The 21,621-nt window shown below is 39.8% G+C and overlaps 1 protein-coding gene across 5 annotated transcripts in view; it reads right to left on the bottom strand.

Moving 5' to 3' along the window:
* Positions 1–6,507: 6,507 nt before the first annotated feature.
* The window catches only part of KATNAL1 (katanin catalytic subunit A1 like 1), a 59,094-nt gene continuing 43,980 nt past the window's right edge, over positions 6,508–21,621 (bottom strand). For all 5 annotated transcript variants that reach the window (XM_027557491.1, XM_027557493.1, XM_027557490.1 and 2 more), the window contains exons 8-11: positions 20,915–21,041; positions 18,763–18,897; positions 12,233–12,359; positions 6,508–11,067 (exon numbers count right to left, since the gene is read on the bottom strand). In XM_027557491.1, coding sequence (XP_027413292.1) covers positions 10,869–11,067; positions 12,233–12,359; positions 18,763–18,897; positions 20,915–21,041 — 588 coding nt within the window. In that variant the 3' untranslated portion in view covers positions 6,508–10,868. The remainder of the gene's footprint in view (positions 11,068–12,232; positions 12,360–18,762; positions 18,898–20,914; positions 21,042–21,621) is intronic.

Here is a 21,621-nt window from a genome sequence, read left to right as displayed (position 1 = left end):
AAAAATTAATTTATAGTACAAACTAACAAACTATGTAAGAAATAGGTATACTTTGAAAAGTACTGAAAAGATGTTCTCATTGTTTAATAATCCCACACTGAAAACTTCAGGGTGAAATGAGGTTTCATTAAGAATAGTAACTAAAGAGGTTGCTTCTTATGATTTGCAAATATGTATTTCATACCATTCTCTAATGAGAACCTAGGAAAATGGTGCTTTTCTTTTACTGTGAATATTTATGTATGCGGTTTCTAGCTGCCTTGAGCAAACTCCATTCTTAAATTGCTGTGTCTCTACAAATCTCTTAGAGCTGCTGTTTGGGATGACATTTTGTCCAATTAGTTGTCAGCGTACTTCCTTTTACCTTCCCAGCAATAACCTTACTTTTTCTAAGACAGTCAACCCGTTCAATTAAAACCGTACAAAAAGTTGTTCTGAGAGACCTACTGCTAGGCAACAGAAACCTGTTGAACTAAATCTCAGGTGGAAAACATTTCTGAAGACAGATGAGAACAATTACAGTCATCGCACAATAAATTATCAATTTAACCCAGAATAGAATACCGTTTTGTTAGAATTTACAGAGGTCAAAACAAAACCGACAACCTATGAGGATGTGAACATTCTTACGAATGTGTACGTTTATTTGAATATGTACAAATGTGTATACATATTCAGCAGACGTGACAGATCCCCGATCAACAGCTAACTGGGCTTGCTGTGTTTGATCAACCCACACCTGTTCCCTGTGCTGTGACTCTGGGAGACAGCTCGGAATGTCAGCGCGCTGGGTTTTCAAGAGAGCACTCCGATCACCAGTTCTTCACAGAAACGTGCTTTGAAGAGACACAAATGAAGCGAGTTCTTACAGTAAAGGCAGAACGACTTATTACACGAAATTCAAAGTGAACTTAGATTCGGAAATATAGGCTCTGCATTATAAACCAAACTAAAACACTGCACACACATTTATCTTGGAGAAAAAAGTTTGACTACGGAAAAGGCTTTTAAAGGCTCACAGAATTTATGAGAAGGGTTTCCTAAGGACTTGGAAACTAAATTTTTAAAAATTATTTTTTGCTGCATTGGGTCTTAATTGCAGCATGTGGGAATCTTAAGTTTCCTGACCAGGGATCGAACTCACATGCCCTACATTGGGAGGCAGATTCTTAACCACTGGACTGCCAGGGAAGTCTTCTAAATTGTCCTCAAAAAATAACAGTTATGAGTTATCCGCCAATGAATCAGAAATGTGAATTAAATTCCCTTTAAAATACACAAGGGTTTAAAAATTAGAGGAAATATTCTTGTTTAAGTATTTTTTAGAAATGTTATAAAATGTATTTGAAAATGCTTGAAAAATAGCTGGAGGTATTTTTATAAATCCCAAATGAAGCCTGACTCATCCATCTTTAATTACAACAATTACTAACACTATTGTTTAGGATTTATGTTATGGAATACAGTAGTCAGACCATGATTAGTTATTTGTTGAAAGAAGTTATTTAAGATGTGCTAATCGAAAGCATTTTGAACATTCAGAGCTAAACTTAGAAACTCAGTTCTGAGGTATTTTTTCAAATGCGGACACTGAAGCCAGGGCAAGTCATGGAGAAACTTTCAGAATGATCAATTCATTTCATAAAGCCTGCCCTGAAAGAGAAGTAGGTGTACCTCAGATACAGCAAAGGGCAACAATATTCCCAAAGTCATGGCTTTTATTTGGCTGCAGGGGGTCTTGGCTGAGGCACAGGGACTCTCTGGTTGCGGTGCTGGCTCAGCAGTTTGTGTGCAGGCTTAGTTGCTTCTGGGCATGTGGGACCTTTGACTGTGTGGATCACAATAAACTGTGGAAAATTCTTAAAGAGATGGGAGTATCGGGCCACCTTACCTCCCTCCTAAGAAACTTGTATGCAGGTCAAGAAGCAACAGCTAGGAATCGGGCATAGAACAATGAACTGGTTCAAAACTGGGAAGGGAGTAATTCAAGGCTGTATATTGTCACCCTGCTTATTTAACTTCTATGCAGAGTACATCATGCAAAATGCTGGGCTGGATGAAGCACAAGCTGGAATCAAGATTGCTGGGAGAAACAGCAACAACCTTAGATATGCAGATGACAGATATGCAGATGACTTCTGGCAGAAAGTGAAGAGGAACTAAAGAGTCTCTTGCTGAAAGTGAAAGAAGAGAGTGAAAAAAATGGCTTGAAACTCACCATTAAAAGCCTAAGATCATGGCATCCAGTCCCATTACTTCATGACAAACAGAAAGGGGAAAAAGTGGAAGCAGTAACGGATTTTATTTTCCTGGGCTCCAAAATTCACTGCAGACGATGACTGCAGCCATGAAATTAAAAGATGCTTGCTCCTTGGAAGAAAAGCTATCACAAACCTAGACAGCATATTAAAAAGCAGAGACATTACTTTGCTGACAAAGGTCTGTATAGTCAAAGTTATGGTTTTTCCAGTAGTCATGTAAAGATGTGAGAGTTGCATCATAACGAAGGCTGAACGCTGAAGAGTTGATGCTTTCAAATTGTGGTGCTGGAGAAGACTCGAGTCCCTTAGACTGCAAGAAGACCAAACCAGTCAATCCTAAAGGATATCAACCCTGAATATTCACTGGAAGGACTGATACAGAAGCTGAAGCTCCAATACTCTGACCACCTGAGGTGAAGAGCTGACTCACTGGAAAAGACCCTGGTGCTAGGAAAGATTAAGGGCAAGAGAAGGGGACAACAGAGGATGAGATGGTTCATTGGCATCATTGACTCAATGGATACTGAGAGAGAGTGGAGGACAGAGAAGCCTGGCATGCTGTGGTCCATGTGGTCATGGAGAGTCAGGCACGACTCAGCAACTGAACAATAAATTGTGGATCTTAGTTCCATGACCAAATATCAAACCTGAGTCTCTTGCATTACAAGGCAGATTAACCACTGGATCACCAGGGAAGTCCCCCAAATTCATAGTAATCCCACAACACAAGCCACTATTTTTTCCTATCATTAGAAACATAAATACTATAAAAGAATATATCACTGTAGTCTGCACAAAAGTCTCTTGGTTAAAAAAAAAGGCACTACAGAAAAGGGATGGTAAAACAGTGATCAATAACCCTCAGAAAAATGGGTTAACATTTATTTCAAGAATTGAGAATTTTTGCATTTAACACTGGAATATGGCAAAGGCCTAGGCTTTGGAACTAAACTAACTTAGGTTCCATTCCTTCTTCTGCTTCTTAGGAGCCAAATGACTAGAGCAAGTCACCCTATAAGCCTCAGCTGCTGCTTCTGCAAAAAAACGTGAATGTGAAAGTCACTCAGTCGTGTCCGACTCTTTTCGACCCCGTGGACTATACAGTCCATGGAATTCTCCAGGCCAGAATACTGGAGTGGGAAGCCTTTCCCTTCTCCAGGGGATATTCCCAACCCAGGGATTGAACCCAGGTCTCCCACATTGCAGGTAGATTCTTTACCAGCTGAGCCACAAGGGAAGCCCAAGAATACTGGAGTGGGTAGCCTATCCCTTCTCCAGCGGATCTTTCCAACCCAGGAATCGAACCTGGCACTCCTGCATTGAAGGTGGATTCTTTACCAACTGAGCTATCAGGAAAACCCTCTGCAAAATAAAAGGATAATAGTAAATACATCTTAAAACTAATGTGTGGACTTAATAAAGCAATAAAGGTAAAGTTCTAGCACGCAGCAAACATTATAAATGTCAGCACCAGTGCTGCATGATGTCAATCCATCTGGTATTTCTTATTCTTAACTACCATCTACTTGGATGAGCCGTCTCTATCAGCACCACGCTGCAGAGGTTTGAAGCCCCTTCATAAATGCGCTTGCTATCTGGTGTGCTTTCTTTACACCTTACCTGCAGCATTTATCAAGATGAGAAATAGACAGCTGTCCTGTTTCCCAATTCAGAATGTGATCCTGAACACATATCTTAAACTCTCTGTGGGCTCCGTTCCTTCACCTATAACATGAAGGGCCTGGACCAGGTCATTTGCTCCCCATTTCAGGTCTCAATGCCCGAGGCTGCTGCTGAGCCTCTCAACAACTCACAGGAAAGGTCCTAAGAAGATCTTAGAAAATGAGAAATCAGGGAAGAGCTGGCCATGACTTTTCGAATCACAAAGAGGATGGGAAGTGGGCACCGAACACACGTGTTCTCAACTCCCTCTCTCACCTGGCTGGCGGAACAGGATTGGCTGGGAATCGGAGGGGAAGGAGTCGCTGGTGAATCCTGGCCTCTGCTGGGCGGGGAGCAGCTGACCACAGTGACACTCAGGCAGGCAGGGAGGAGAGCTCGGGGTGCCAGTCTCCCAAGTCTGAACCTGGGTGGATGGGATCCGCCAGAGGACACTCAAGCCCACGCTGCCTCTCTCCCCATCTGTTTGCAAGCAGCAGCTGCCCCTGGCCAGGCAAGGCTTCCCTTGCTGTTTGCAACTGAAGTCCCGGCCCAGGCAAACCCCCCAGGACGCGTGTCCTCTGCTGTGTAGCGGTCAGCACAGCACTGGGCAGTGGGAGGCAGCACTGGCCACGGGCGCTGGAGAATGTAGAAAGGACTAAAGGGAAGAAGGCCCTAGCCACGCGTGTGTCCTCTTTTTGTCCTTAATTAATTTTGTACCTCATTCTTTTCCTTTATACCCTCTAAGAGATCAAATCCTCAACAGTCACAGCAAGGAAGAAAGGGGAGCCGTGGAATCAAGTTGTTGCTAGGTACCTTCCAGCTATAAATATCATACAACATGACAAAATAATGATGCATAAATAACTGCTTCACACTTGGGTCTACCTGGAACACTCTGGGAACCAAAGATAAAGCCAAAAGGCCACAGATAGCCTAGAGAAACGACACAAACACTGAGCGCTCAACCAACACACTCCCTATCACTCTTCACCCCCAAATGGCTGTACTCCTAATTCACCCATAATTCTAACACGTCTAACAACGTATTTCTTTCCATTAGGTTCATTGAAAGACTGCAGGTCAGAAATTGGAAGAGAAATAAAGGCTGACAGCCTGATAACGAGAGTAAAAATGCTATGAAAGCAAACACCACAACTCAAAGACCACGGAGTGACAGGCAGAAAAGCTTGCTCGCCCCTCCGCTGGCTGCTGAGGGGGGCGCATCACAAGGAAAACTCTGAATCACAAAGAGAAGGTGATGTTCAAATTCTGTGTTTTACAAAGTCAGAGAACAAGTGTGACATCTTTTAGAAAGCTTTTAATAAAAGCCAATTAAAAAGATAAGCATATGAAAAGATGTTTGACCTCATGTCACTAGAGAATTCAAAATTGAAACAGCACTGAGAACCCAGGAGACCCCTGTTAGCATGGCTCAGTGAGAACCCTGACAACACCAAATGCCCACGAGGATGCCGAGCCACAGGGACCCTCACTCACGGCTGCTGGGGATGCAAATGGTGCAGTCACTTGGAAACGCAGCCTGGCGGTTTCTTACAAAACTGAACATAACTCTTAACCACACATTCCAGCAACTGTCCTCTCAAGTAAGTACTCAAATGAGTCGAAAACTTACGTCCACACAAAACGCTGAGCAGGAATGTTGACAGTTTTGTTCATGAATGTTGAAGCCTGGGAGCAACCAGGATGTCCTTTCAGTGGGTGGTGGATGACCAAACTGGCACATCCATGTAATGGATTATTATTCCCCGATGAAGAGAAATGAACCATCAGCCACAAAAAGACAAGGAGGAATCTTAAATGCATACGGCTAAGTGAAAAAAGCCTGTCTAAAATGGGCACGCGCTGTGCGACTGCAGCTATATGGCATCCTGGAAAAAGACAAGCTGTGGACACAGCAGAAAGACCACTGGGTGCAGGGGTGAAGAGAAGGGGCAAAGGTGAGGATTTTAGGTCAGCGACACTGTAATGGTGGGTTTACGACACGACGACACGATGCTTTTGTCAAACCTGGTGAAGTGAAATGTAGACTGTGAACTTTAGTAATAATCAATACTGATCCAACTAAAACAAGTCAATCACACTAAAGTGAAGATACCGATAAAAGGGGAATGGCGGGGTGAGGTGAGGACGGAAGAAGTGTATGAGAACTCTACGGACACACAAGCTTAATTTTTCTGTAAACGTAAAACTGCTCAAAAAATAAAGCCTGTGAATTTTTAAAAAGTAGCTTTGGAGGATTCATAAAATAAGACATAGACACCCAGAAAATTCACCTTATGGAACACCCACTTTGCAAAACGGTCCTACACAAGGAAGACAAATGTATTTGTTAAAAGAAAATTAACTGAAAAGCCATTCTTATCTTACCTGTATCAAGCCTGAAGTTATTAGCATAATGCATGGCAAACACAAAATAATGGGTTTACAATATGTGATTTTGTAAGAACTAAAACTCTGGAAAAAGTCATCCCTTGTTGCGAGGGATTTGTTACTCCCACTGGTGGCAATAAGTGGACTAGAGACTGTAAATCAAACATGAACCACAAAGAAAACACCGACAAGCCACGCTCTAGAAATTTATTACCAAATTACACTCTATGCACAGACACAGCTCAGCTCGTGAAACTAGCAATGTGGCCACACAAAATGTAAGGAAAAGCACATCTAATAAATACAATTTGGAAACATCTTTTTAAGTTAGGTTCAAAACACTGGGACACAGACACTGAAACGAGAATCTTAACAGAACACCAATGGTCACAGCACAGAGCGATCTTACTGGACGCTGTGTCTGCACAGCCTTAACCGAGGGCATCAGTTGCTGCCGTGTGAATGGACGTGTCGCATGCCCACCTCTGTGTGTCATCACGAAGCACTCAGGCCCTTGTACAGGAAGGGTTAGGTCCTTGCCACACGAGTGTGCACTGGTGGTCAAGCCGCCGTGACAGAGGTGGGAAGACTAATGTAGATATTTGCAGAGGCTTCAACTGGAGGGTGTGACTTTGCCAGAGGAAGAACCACCAGCATCTTCAATTAAACTTTCAGTGTTAAAAAAAAAAAAAGTGAGTGAGAGAGGAGAGAGAAGGAAGCGATTCAAAAAACAAATCTGCCTAGATGATGAACTGAATTTCAACATGGTTCAGTTCATTCCCACGTGAAACTAAGCTTGCTGAACTGAGGTAGACTCCGGAAATGACATGTGCAAAGACTCAGGTTTTCCAAAGGGTAATATTTAGTCATTTCAGAGCTTGGAGAACAAAAGTGTGTCTTATAATTTTGAACATAAAATCAGAGTCCTTTCACTGGAGGAAAACCTCCATATTAATTCCCTATTTGTTGTGCCAAATTTCCAGAAATGTACACACTGCTGGTGACAAAGCAGAATCTAGATTATTTATATATATATATATAATAAAATCAATCAAGAAATGAGAAACGGAAAATAAAAAAACTAAATCTGATGACATTACCTTCATATTTTTCCTGTTTTTATTAACAAGTCAACTGGAAATTTAGAAATATCCCTCAACTTAAAGAGTTATTCAGAGCCAAAAAAAAAACTAATAAAAATGCAAAGAATTATTGTCAATTTGTGAATGTTTAAAAACATAAGTGTTACTTAGGGCTTTATTTTTTAAATATTCATATCGTTTCCACAAGAGAAAACAACATTAAAAGCAAATGTCCTAAAAAATTAAATAAGTGAGTATAAAAAGCCTAATTTAAAAGTATAAATAAGTAAACACAGTAATTATAATGTGGTTTTAGCTTTTTCTGAAAAAAAAAAGTTAGCAGCAATGAGACTAAAACATTTGGGGTTTAAATATCTGAATTCCTCCAATATGCCTTCCAACTGTAATTCCTACCCTTTTCTATTGTGACAGATTTTTAAATTCACATAAATATTATGTACATCACAAAGTAAGTAGTATATATAGTATATAAACAAATCTATACAATCAAAACAGTTATGGAACAGAAGATACAAAACGAATGTTAAAAGAATGACTACCATTGCTTCCTTATGGGGTTAAAGCGGCCCTTTCTTGGAAAAGGCCAGCAATTACCCTTAGCATTCTATGCCTATCACACACAGGAAATACCCTAAGGTGACTTACTGTTCGCAAGAGAAACGGAAGTGTGGGAATCTATAATGCCAAGACTCAATGATCAAAACAACCCAGAGGAGCCAAAGCCCACAGGACAAGCAAACGCCTGCCTTGTCCTTCACTGGACCTCTAAGTCCTTCAGGGTCAGGAGAGTAAAAACAGAACAGTGTCAGCTGATCTATGATTCTCATCATGGATTCAGCAGCGTATACAGAAACCTCCCAGGAAGGAATTCAAACTCAAGCTGTTCAAAACCTACGGCATCAATAATGTCATGTTTCAAAGAGTCAGCCTACACGTAGCGAAGTGGAAGAGTGACAATTATATTGAAAATCTGGGCAGTGTATTTTTCCTGGTGTAGCAGCTATATGTTTGTTTACAGTAGATTCACCAGACACTTGCTCATTTTTTGAATAATTAGCGATTTCAGCCTACTTTTTGACAGTCAAATATCACATCATAAAAAGTGCAATCTCCAGAGCCCAAACAAAGCCCCCACAGGCAGCTGGAACATAGCGTGCTACTTCTTTCAAGCTGTCCTGGCATTTTGGAGGCAGAGGTCCAAGCCCAGCACGTATCTGGTCATTCTGGACCGCTGACGACGCTGCTGACTAGAAGACAAAATCTGGACGCCAACGTCTACTTTCTACTTGGATTTATAGAAGGTTTCAGCCATTTGTCTGGCACATTTCATGAATATTAATTTCCTTCTAAAAACAAAGGAATTATCCAAGCAAAATGTTTGCAATAAACATGTAACAGGTTTACAGGTTCTCCACAATTACATGTGTACATGTTCAGAATAAACATGTAGCTTGGGAAATGGCAAAAATGGTTCTTGTAAACAGCCAGGTCTATAACAGTTGTATTGTTCAAGCAAATGGATTCCAGTTCTAATTTTAAAGCAAATTTGGAGAAAGAAAAACTTTCATATATAATCTTTCCAAAGCACACACAGGTTACCGTGCCTTTCATTTTCATTAGCTAGAGCCAGGATCCTTTAAGGGGTTAAGACATACCGAGCATTCACCATCCTCTACAGAAAAACCAGGGAAGTGAAAAAGCACACACGACTGACGGAACACAGTGAAGACAAGCTCCAGGAACTAACCAACTGACAGTTTTTTAAAAAACCACAATCACTATGTTATTATGCATGAAGAAGTCAGGAAAAATTGAAACAGAAGCCAAGACAAATAACATAAAATCTAGAAATATGGTCTAACTAATCAACTAGCATACACAAAATTTTTGGCAATCAAAACACTAAGGTTTTAACCATGACCCCTTGGATTTCATGAAAAAAATAAGCTACTGGCTGGCAGTAGTCTGCAAGATTATGTTAGTGGGATTATTTATTTTTAAAAGTTCATGAATAAAAGGAATTAAGATGAACTAATTCAATTAAAATCATGATATCTCATGATTTTATCTCTTTTAATCTATGCCTCAGAGGAAAGGGGGAGGGCGATTTAAAGCATCAGATGAATACTGCAGGTCAGAGTCAGACTTATCTAAAAGTTACATAGTCTTAGTAGGGCAAAAGCTCCTAAGCAAGTTGCTAAAAGTTATCTTCAACTGTGAAAAAAGCTGTATTATTTTTAAATTATTAGCTACTGTCTAAAATTAAAAATTCAGGATACCATCCAATATAATTTTTTTTAAAGCTTGACTATCAAAGCATAGGTTGCCCAGTCAAAATAACAATTTTTAAAAACTAACATTCGGCTACTCATAACTAGATACACGGCCTCTCTTTTTCTGGCCTCCTTCTTGTCTAATTCCTGCTGAAGTGAATGAGCAAGGCTGATTTCTAACCTAACCTTAGTGTGCATACAAGCACTCAACCTAGACAAGGAATGGTTTCTAAACGTTCAACTGAACATCATTCATTACGCACGATGCTGTTTTGTTAATAAACAAGCTGTCCAGAAACCATAAAGAGTTTGCTTTGTTTTGCATTAGCCACAAGAGAGTGGACTTGTTTAGAATACCAAAGCATTTATTTAGAATACGAAAGGCAAATTCAGCAAAAAACAATGTTAGAGCAAGGGTTGATCTGTTGAACTTATTGAAAGAAGAGTGAAAACAAACTCAGAAGTCTAGAACGAAGAGGAAGGTCTTATGCAAACATGATACTTTTCCCGCCCTTCCAATATGAAGTACTGCCAGCAAAAATACTCCAGACCAGAGGAGCCACCTGGCAAGATGATTCAAAAACCACAAAGCATGAAGCTATACACCCCCACAAAGCTCAATAAGTGATTAAATAGCTAGTGGAGGAAATGGTGAGGGAAGGGAAGGTAAACATTCAAACGGTATAACAGCCTCTAACAGTAGTGGTTGAATGCTGAAGGTTTAACTAGCAGATTCATTATTTATTCCAAAACTATCACTCTTCACAATAAGGAACAGTTCTGACACAAACCCTGTTCTGATGCTAAAAGTCAACAGAAACAGGTCCTTCATGTTCAGAGCAAAGAAGAGGAAAAAAAATGCAAAGTCAGAAACAGAGTTCCTTCTAGATGTTCTGTAAACGAGTTTCTACAACAGCACATGGGTCACTTTCTTCAGCCCTCTGCACTCTGGTGCGGGTGTGCAGTCATAACGCATGGACACGTGAATGTCAGGCTCTCTGTGTAGGCTTTTCTTATTTCTCAACTACATGTATACTCTTTGTGGTTTTAAATTGTTTTCCTTTCAGAGAAAAATCTCTCCAATGAAAAGTTTCAAACCTGTTTTAAAAAAAAAAATTGCTGGAATTTCTTCACATTTTATAGACAAAAATACCAGAAATGAAAGAGCTGACAGAAATTCAAGCAGATCCAAATTCTACCATCCACTTTTCATATTTCTCTAAGTCTGCTGCAGAGACAGACTTTGCGATTTTCTTAAGAGCCAACTCAAAGTCTCCTCTGGTCACGGGCATCTGAAGCTCCTCTTTAGAGAGTGCACGGATCTCTTCTGGACTGAGACCGTTGATTCGCCGTCTCATGGCCATTAAGGATGCATCCCTAAAAACATACCAGGATCAGTGAGAATTTACTGTTGTGAATGTTTCAGACACATCTATTATGATAAAGTTAAGGGAACACATTCAAAAGATCATTTTTACATGTTTTTATGATGCCACTCAGAATTTTCCACTTCAGAGAGAGACATCCTGAGGGTTCAGGAAAGGTGAAGACAGGGTGCTAAGGATTTAACCATAAAAGGGACTGCTGGTGAATCCTAAAAGTCTAGGTTGGGCTCAGATGGTGCTGAATTTTCTTTTCCCTCACTTGCTCTTCACAGACAGCCCAGAAGTCTAGGAAACTGAAGGGGAATTATGAAATACGGAATTGCGGACTTGGAAATAAATATAAGGCTAATGTTAGGATAACTTAAATCTTATGACAGTTTGTCTACAATCTAAGCAGGGGAAGAAAAGTCAAGAACCTTTCTCCCTGGAGCATGAATACATGTACACACAGTAGATATGGGTGGGCAAGTGAAGAAGTAAAATCTGGCTTCTCCAGATCCTATTTTCAACTCTATTCTTGATCACTTGTAAATTATGCAGGTTAAGTAGACAATGACTGCTCACAAGATAGCTAACTGGCAGACAAGCCAATCAAAATTTCACATTTTTATACATTTTACTATAGCAATAGTAGAAGCTGTTATGAGCTTCCTGAGTGCCACTAAACTTAGATGTACACAGAAAAGTAATCGTAGAAAAAATGAGTAACATAGATATCACGGTTTTTACTGATGTCAATTTAAGTGTTGTCAGGAAAGTTAAGTACTGAAAAAAAATCCTCTTGAGTGATGTGAACTGTCTAAAAGTTATGTTACTAAACTGAAAGGGATATTTACATATATATATATATATATATATATATATATATATATAAAATTGATCACTTTTCTTCATCTGTGTGTAGTAAAATAATGCCAACCCAAACTAAATGATATTATTTTATGTTGATGTAGCGAGGCTCCAATTTAGGGCTAAATTAATCTCAGGTTGTTGAAGTTATTATTAACAAGTTAGGCAAAACAATTTCTTAAAAATCAAAGGCTATACAAGGTGAACATATTGTTATATAACTATTCATCTAACAATGACCAGTGAAGTGTCACAGAAAACAACTAATACAAAAAGGTCACAGATCATTAAAAAAAAAAAAAAAATACCTGCAAACGTTAGTTATATCAGCACCAGAGTACCCCTCAATCTTCTCTGCTATATCTTCCAGTTGAATATCTGGATCCAGCTCAACCTCACGAAGATTGATTTTCAGAAGCTCAGTTCTTCCTTTTGCTGTTAAAAGATTTTTTTGCTACTATTAGATATTTTACTTTACAAACCATTTTGTTAAGAAATCATCTATTAACATTCAGGAAAAGAAACAGAGTCTAATGCAAAGAAGAGTAAATAACTCTGAGTCTACAGATAATACTGATTTACCCCATGACCTGGAATCATGTAACTTCCTGTGGGCCTTAGCTGCAATGACTAATAACTGAAACAAAACTCGGAGTTTTCCTAAAAGATTGTGAAGACACTTGCCATGCGAACAAAGGTTTGAGATCCTTTATGAAAAATAAAAACATTAGTATTCTAGCACCAGAAATCCTTTTGTAAAAACAAAAATGTACTTAGCCTAGTTTTATGAAACTAGAGCACATGGAGTATAACTCCTGAGTTACTTTGCTCATCTTCTAGTACGACACAGGAAAAGCTTTCTAGAACTCTAATCGGTATTTTTTTTAATCTAGTTTTCTTTTCCTAGAAATTAGCAATTGGCACAAAACGCTTATTAATATATTTTTTTTAATGTGGAGCCAGCTCACAGACATTCGTTGTTCCAATGTGACTGAAAATGTGTATGAAGTGAGCCCAAACAAACTGCAGACTTTTTAATATAACCAATCTTGCTGTTTTACCACCAGTTTTTGTGGCAAATCTGCTTCATACAGCACACTAAGATGATGCAAAATTAGTTCAGATGTGGCTCTCTATTATTTTCTAATAGGCAAAATGAAATTTAATTATCTCAATTTTTATTTTGAAAATTTAAAAATTTCAAGTAAAAACAGACTCAGTGAACGCCATCTACCTTTTCTTTAGATCCCCCAGCTGTCACCCAGTTATCACCCCCTTGCCTTCTCCTCTACTCCCCTACCTTATCAACTGTGAGGAGCTACAGGCATCACAACACTGTACCTTAAATTACTCAGCAGTGTCTCCTAGGAACAAAGGTATCCATACAATCATCTCACTAAGCAGGAAATTTAACACCGGTACGTGAGGATTATCTAATATACAATCCAGACTGAAATGTCCACATTTGTCCCAGGCTTTCATTCCTTTCTTAAAGACCTAAATTACAGATGGCATTAAGTTATTGTCTCTTTAATTTTCTTCAGTCTAAAACAGTTCCCCAGTGTTGTTCTGTTTGTGCCGTCTTTCACGACACTGACAATTCTCCCCCATACGATCTTACAGAGTTAAGGCATTCCAATAAAACACTCCATCAGGTACGTTTGAACCTGACAGGCAGATAGATATGAAAATGTTAATGGAAAGAACCAAGAATAACCAAGACACTCTGGAAGAAAAAAGGCAAGGTGGGAGGAACTGCTCTACTACAGAGCTGCTGCTAAGTCACGTCAGTCGTGTCCGACTCTGTGTGACCCCATAGACGGCAGCCCACAGGCTCCCCCGTCCCTGGGATTCTCCAGGCAAGAACACTGGAGTGGGTGGCCATTTCCTTCTCCAATGCATGAAAGTGAAAAGTGAAAGTGAAGTCGCTCAGTCGTGTCCGACCTCTAGCGACCCCATGGACTGCAGCCCACCAGGCTCCTCTGTCCATGGGATTTTCCAGGCAAGAGTACTGGAGTGGGGTGCCATTGCCTTCTCCCCTACTACAGAGCAATAAGATTCAAATCTCTGTAACACTCTTGCAGAAGCAGACGAACAGATCCAGGATAGAGAATGGGAAGCCCAGAAGCAGAGCAGGGCATACAGTGTGGACACCTGATTCAGGCAGTGGGAGAAAAAGTCTTTTCAATAAATGACACCAGAAGTGACTATTCACAGAAGGAAAAAAGTGAAATTGGGTCATACCTCACCATACATAAAAATCAGTACCAGATGTATTACTGATCTAAATATAAGATGCAAATTCACAAGCATTTCAGAAGATAAAGCAGGAATCTACCCTAATGACCTCGGAGTAAGTATTCATAAGACATAAAAGAAATCGATTACAAACAAAAAGACTAATAAATTGACCATATTAAAATCAGGAACTCCTGTTCATCAAAAGACACGGCTTATAAACTCAGTGAAAACACACAATCTACAGAGTTTGAGAAATACAACAGACGAGACAAAAAACTTATATCTAAAATAGTTAAAGAATTCCTACAAATCAGTAAGAAAAAGTCAGACCACCTAACAGAAAAATGGGCAAAAAACTTGAACACGTATATCACAAAATTCAAATGGCCAATCAGTAAAGGAAAAGATGTTCAAATTCCTTAATAGTAAAGGAAAGACAAAGTAAAGCACAATAAGCACTGGCACACATTTAGAAGTCTGACAAGACTAGGCGATGGAGAAATGCACATATGGGAACTCTCACATGCTGCTGGGAGGAGTGTACACTAGAGCAACCACTTTGGTTTTTTGGTTTTTTAATTTAATTTTATTTTTTAACTTTACAATATTGTATTGGTTTTGCCATATATCAAAATGAATCCGCCACAGGTATACATGTGTTCCCCATCCTGAACCCTCCTCCCTCCTCCCTCCCCATACCATCCCTCTGGGTCGTCCCAGTGCACCAGCCCCAAGCATCCAGTATCGTGCATCGAACCTGGACTGGCGACTCGTTTAGTATATGATATTATACATGTTTCAATGCCATTCTCCCAAATCATCCCACCCTCTCCCTCTCCCACAGAGTCCAAAAGACTGTTCTACAAGCCAGAAAGAAAAACACCAATACAGTATACTAACACATATATATGGAATTTAGAAAAATGGTAACAATAACCGTGTATACGAGACAGCAAAAGAGACACTGATGTAGAGCAACCACTTTGGAAGACAGACTGGATTTATCTACTGATGTTTCAGCTACGTTACATGACCCAGCAATTCGCTCCTAGGACGGAATGCTCCATCATGGCCTAAGGAAACTTAGGCACTGGCACCACTACAGCACACAGAAGAATGCTCAGAGCAGCAGAGCAGCCTAAACCTGGAAATAAGCATTAACAGCCATCAAATAACATGATGGGTAATTGTGGCATGACCACATAATGGATATTATGGGCTGAACTGTGTCCCCGCTAAATTCTTAAGTTGAAACTCTAGGCTCCAATGCAATTGGTAGCATTCCACACACAGCAGGTGGATGTTAGTGAATGAACATCACTTTGCTCTTTTAGTCCCAGTACTAGAACATCACTATGTTTGTAAATCAGAATGTTTTATGTGGCCTGTCCTAAGAACTTAAAACACTGAGTTTAACCTAACGCGTTCTTCCACAGAAATAAAACTCTCAACAGCCAACTTCAAGGAACTCTGGGGCCTAAGCCTGCTCCTACGTGAAGGCCTTGTAGGACTGAAGCTCAGTAGGCAGCACGCTCCTCTCCCCCAGTGACCATGACGTGGGGAAAGTAACTTCTGACACTGGTTCTATCCATGATTTGTTAGAAGAGTCTAAGTAGGATTTATCACCTCTATAAAACTGAATTAATGATACTTAATAACATTGTGAAAGGATTTAATGAGGGTTTAATGTGGCAACAACAGCATAAAGAACTGTCAACACTACATGACCAAGTTAGTACACATTTGAAATTTAAATAAACACTGTCAGATCACACACTTGTAGTAACAATTCTTCTTGAGTACCCGAGGCCGTCCAGCACGGCGGGTAACCAGCATGTGCTCCAGGGCCGGGCATACATCCAGCTCTGCTGCCCTGGGAGGACACCTAACCCTCGGGGCTTCAGGCTCTCACGAGGAAAGGTGAGAAGAGACTCGACCTCACGAGCCCCGTGCCATGAGCTAACACCTGAAAGGCGCAGCCCATAGGCAGCACGAAGTAAGTGGTCATTGTCCCACCACCCCCAGTCAATCAACAAACAGGACTAGAGGGAGACAGAGAAAGCCAGAGCCCTTCTATAAAGGACCAACTGGGAGATGGACAACACAGAGGAAACGGCCAAGGGAGTGGAGCCCACACAGGGAGACAGGTCAGGGCAAAGAAGACCTCAAAGAACTGGTGTGTTTTCATTGACTCAGAAAAACCAATAAAATTTAAATAGAAAGGAAGAGAGAAAACACCCTGGGAAATGAGAGCACTGTAAACCGTGACATGAGAGTAGGAAGAAGCACGCGTGAAAAAAATGTAAGTAGAAAAGTAAAACAGAATACTAAGAAATGCAGACACAAAAATGAAAGGTAAGGTATTGAAAAGAGAGCTTCAAAGAAGCACTCTAACCCTGATGTGATAGGAAATAAGAATCATTTGGAGTCTAAGAGACTCTGTGATGCCCTGGTGGTTTAGGGAGGTGAGTCTAAAAGCAAAGCATAACTAAACGAAGGTGCTGGAGAAAGGCAGTCGTCAGGCTGACAGGAGGTTGCTGCCGTCATTCAGATGCATCAGGTATTCAGTGAGCGGCCAAGCTCCACCTGAGCCTGTTACCTGACTTCCTCCTCATGTTGACCACGGCAGACGGGAGTCACCAAGGTGGCCTGACAGCCTCTCGTCCACATGCACTTCTACAACGTGGTGCCATCCCCACCCACTGGTGGTCTCACTCCCCTCCACCTGAAAATGGGTGGGCTTGTAAATGTTTCTACCCAGGGTACCAAGAGATGACACTACCTGACCTCCATGGCCAGCTCAGAAAAACCGCACCGTCTACCTTTTCCAGTGGAACAATCACTCCTGAGGCCCTGAGCGACCATGTATGAAATGTGATCAGCTGAGGCCGCCATGCCTGCACAAGCCCAGGCCACGTGGAATAACCCCAAGTAACACAGAGGTGCTCCACCTGAGGCCCCAGGCCTCCGCCCCAGGTGGAGACACTCCAGATAAGTTAGGCTTCGGCGTGGAGTCACCTCCTCTGCTGACCTTCCAGCTGTGACCCCAGACATGAGGGGACACACACACAGCATCCCTGCGGTGCCCTATCCAAATTCCCGATCCACAGACTCTGTGAGTAAAACAAGACTGTTTGCAATGGCAAGAGTAACCCATCCTCTGCCTTTCCTTGCCATCAAGTTCTAATTGCCTCTCAATCTAAAAGAAATCTGCATATTTCTTTATGTAAATTACATATCTTACAATATGCCTTTTTGGGTGGCTTTTCTTGTTTTATCTATTTTCATTCCTGTACTTCTTGCTTTTTCCAACTAAAAACGTCTTTTCATGGCATAGATTTTGTTCATAAAATGTCCTTCAATTTTTTTAACTTTCTAAATCTATTTTTCTTTCCATTCCTTTTACTCTTGATTCTAAACCGTTCTTTCAGGCCTGTTGTCTTCCCACATTTCTTTATAGTTCTGTCTCTTCCACACCCTTTACCCATCAGATTCTTCAACACCCTTCTATCCCACCAGATTATCCCACAACAGCTGTCTACTCATTTTCAAGCAGCCATGCCTCTGTTTCCATCCTTCTCTATGGAAATTCAGTGAAAAATGCAACTTCCTCCATGAAGTCTCCCCTCAGCACCTCGGTCAGAATTTACTATTCTTCATTTCCACCCCAAAAGACTATGGGCAACCCCAGTATCACGTGCTCCCTGGTTTCACTGCAGTTAAACCGGGTAGGTGTATGGCTCCCTTCCAATCATACAGGAACTCTCTAAAGACAAGGGTCACACATTATATTGACACAATACCTAATAATAAATGTCCTTCAAATAGCAAAGAGCTAAATAAACACCTGTGAAATTAATTAACACAGATGAAAGAAGTTAGAAATAGTGGAGTTCTGATTACGATTATTTGTTTGGGAGCCCTTTAGGAGAAAGCAATTTCTCCAGTTCTATGGTCACAAGGTACACACGTTCAGACTAGTAATAAGCAAAGAGAAGCACCTAAAAGTCATTACCCATGACGGACATAACCTTTTCATACAGGAAAATAAGTTTAGAAAAAAAATCTCAACACTCAGCCACGTCTATGTTCTCCAATATTTCAAAGAAAGCTGAATCTCTGCCTTTGTACCATCAACTCGTATCTTTCCCCCCAAGCTAAGCTTTCCTCAGCAGTTTATAAAATTCTGTCATCAATTATCTTTCTAATTATATATTTTCTCTCACACAGGAGTACTGGGTAAGTACGTCGAGGAGCTAAGACAGCAGAGAGCACAGTAGAAGCACACAAATATCAGCTATTATTACACCTGGGTCTGGGACCTCGGGAACACTGGTCAGCTGTGAAGTGGGATCAACATTCCCTACCTAACAGGGTTGTATTAGTATTAAATAAAATAAAGCATGTTCCATGGGGGGAAAAAACAACACTGCCCTGAATGTACAAACTTCACTGTAGCCTGTCTCCAAAAACAGCAAATTGGTTATTTATAAACTTCTATAAGCAGAATGCCAACAGAATGAAGACTCAGAGAAACAGAGAAAGGTAACAAGGAGTAAAAGAAAGATCAAAATAGAGTAGAAGGAAGGCATCATACCTGTCGGCAGAGGTATATATATCCTTTTTTCTAATCTCCTCCGCAATGCTTCATCAATGTCCCATGGGAAGTTAGTGGCAGCCAATACCATGACCATTTTGGAAGGATCATCATTCTCCAAAGCTCCTCCTACTCCTATGGGCAACAAGGGCAAAGAAGAGCATTTTTCTTACAGTCCCTTATTCTTTCATTCAACCAGTACTTCTAAGCATCAGCTACAGGCTTGGTGGGAGGCTCAGTGACAAACATGATGTGGTCCTTCTCACCTGTGTGGTGTCAGAAACCAGACAGATCCACAGAGGAGACAGAGAGGTAGAAGAATTCCCACAGTCTATTGCAGAAGTCTAATCCAATAAGAAAATCTAATTTTTTTCTGTAATCTTTTTTTGTGTGTTTTTCCTCTGCAAAGAGGAGGCAAGGGAGATTATGATGTTTTACTACTTTATTTTTTTTTAATCATGAATTTTTTAGTTATTACTCTGTTTTTCTCGAGAAAGGAGAACAGAATAGGGTTCACATTTATTTAATACTAGCATGCAATCATAATTTTGAGAGAAATTATACTGCAATAATTTTGTCCTTCTAATATATGTGACTGAGAAAAAATAAACAAGAAATTTCAGAATGAATGTAATAATCAATTGCTACTGAAAATAACCATTTCTTTTTACACAAAACCAAATATATGGACACAGGGTCTATCTTCTCAGAATTAAAATTTTAGAACAAAAAACCAGGTTTACAGAATGGAAACTGAAGAATAAACAAAAAAAATTATCAAAAACTCACAAACTTTATCAATATGAATTTTGAGTCTGATATAACAAAGTAGTAGATTTAAAACAACTTAATTCAATGGTATTTTCTTAATAAATTACTAAACTCTTATTTCAATCATTATTATAAAGAGTTAAGCTGTCCAACTAATGGTCACAAATACCCAGCAATAAAATTCAGCTACTAAATTTGTATTTGGTGATGTTTTTAAATGTTTTTGTGTTTTCCTCCACATTCTTCCTTGAAAAAAAAATACAACACAGACATTCCTTTCTTTTATACTTCAACAGACACAAAAATGGTAAACTCACTGAGGGAAGGGGCTCCTAGTACTGAATTATTTTATACCTCTTACACTGCCTGGCAATCAGAGTCACATATCTCTAAAGAGCAGCTCTGGGTCCATTACTCTCTTCCTCCAATGGCTCCCCAAAGCCTTTCCTTCTTAATCTGAGTAACTTCTACCAATACTTCAAAGCCCTTTGGCTATTCCCTTCTATGATTCCCTTCATCTGGGTGGTACCCCTCCTACTGTGTTTTCACTACACTCAGAGTTTAGTTCTACTACAGTACTAGCAATATATTGTAATTGTCTATGAAGTGCCTGCTTCTCAACTAGAACAGTGGTTCTCAAACTTTTTGGTCCCAGAATCCTTTTTACACCTTTAAAGATTACTGAGCCTCATACAGTTTTAGTGTGTGTGGAGTATATCAATATTCAACACTTATTATTAAAAACTATACTGAGACTTAAAAAATATTAATTCATTTTAACAATAAAAAATACATTATTTATTAACATAGTTAATTAACATAGTTTATCAAAAATAACTGTTTTTTAAAACCAAAAAGAATTAGTAGGAAGGCCGTTTTTTTTTTTTTTGCATTTCTGCAAATCTCTCTAATGTTTGACTCAACAGAGGAGAGGTGGATTCTCATATCTGCTTCAGCCTTTCACCTACTGTGATATTCCACATGTCTTATACCCTCTGAAAGTCTCCACTGTTTTACTTACAAGAGAATGAGAGTGAAAAAAGTAAGCAACATCTTGATATTATTATGAAAGTAGTTCAGCATTTGAACACCTTTTAGGAGTTTTAAAGACCTCTGGGACCCTGGACCACATCTCTAAACAGTAAGCCCCTTGAAGGCCATGACATTCCTTTTCTTTGTAACCTCAGAACCTGAAACGGTACAAGTATGCAGCAGACACCTTCTGAGTGCATGAAGAAATGAACAACTGGGTGGATGAACAAATGACTACAAATAAACTTCAGGGCCTTCTGGTCCATTCACTGAGAATTTCCAAAAAATCAATCTACACAAAATTCAAAAAGGGAACTAGAATAGTTTTGAGGCATTAATTATCAATTACCATCCATCTGAATGAGCAGCTCAGACTTGACTCTGCGACTTGCCTCATGTTCATCAGAGGTTCCTCTTCGACTGCATATAGAATCTATCTCATCGATGAAGATCGTGGTGGGGGCATAAAACCTAGCCTTTGTGAAAATATTTGAAAGAAATCATTTAATGATCTCATAAAATAAACTGAATTTCTAAAATGCCATTTTCCTCCACCTAAAACAACAGTAAAAAAGAGGAGAAATTTTTCATTGCTTTAATGCCACTCTTTGGTTACTGATGTGTTAATCATATCAGGAAAAGGAAAATCCTAAAAATAAAAGATAAGTTATACAGTTGGTGAAGTAAGGTGACAGATACACAAGGATTCATGGTCCTATCTTTCTACTTCTGTGTTTGAAAACTTCCATAATACAAAACGCTCCTAAAGATAAATCATCAATGTATCCTCAAATATACATTCCTAAGTAACTATTGCAAATGTTTATGAAAAAGGAACAAACTTTAATGATAGATCAATTCCTAACTGGTTTTCAAAATATATGTTAAAATATACTTCTGCTCAATCCGCTCATTACAGAGCCAGAAATATCCTCCAAACTACACACATTTCCCAAGTCTCTTCTACCCTCCCTGGATGGGATGCCGCGGGGCTTCAACCTCAGAGAGGAATGCAAGCTGAAGACACAAGAGCCACTCTACAAAACTCACCACCTC

The sequence above is a fragment of the Bos indicus x Bos taurus genome, chromosome 12 (genome assembly GCF_003369695.1).
Source record: "Bos indicus x Bos taurus breed Angus x Brahman F1 hybrid chromosome 12, Bos_hybrid_MaternalHap_v2.0, whole genome shotgun sequence".
Lineage (NCBI taxonomy): Eukaryota > Metazoa > Chordata > Mammalia > Artiodactyla > Bovidae > Bos > Bos indicus x Bos taurus.
The sequence above is the reverse complement of the archived record's forward strand: the minus strand, read 5'-3'. Positions and strand labels throughout refer to the sequence as shown.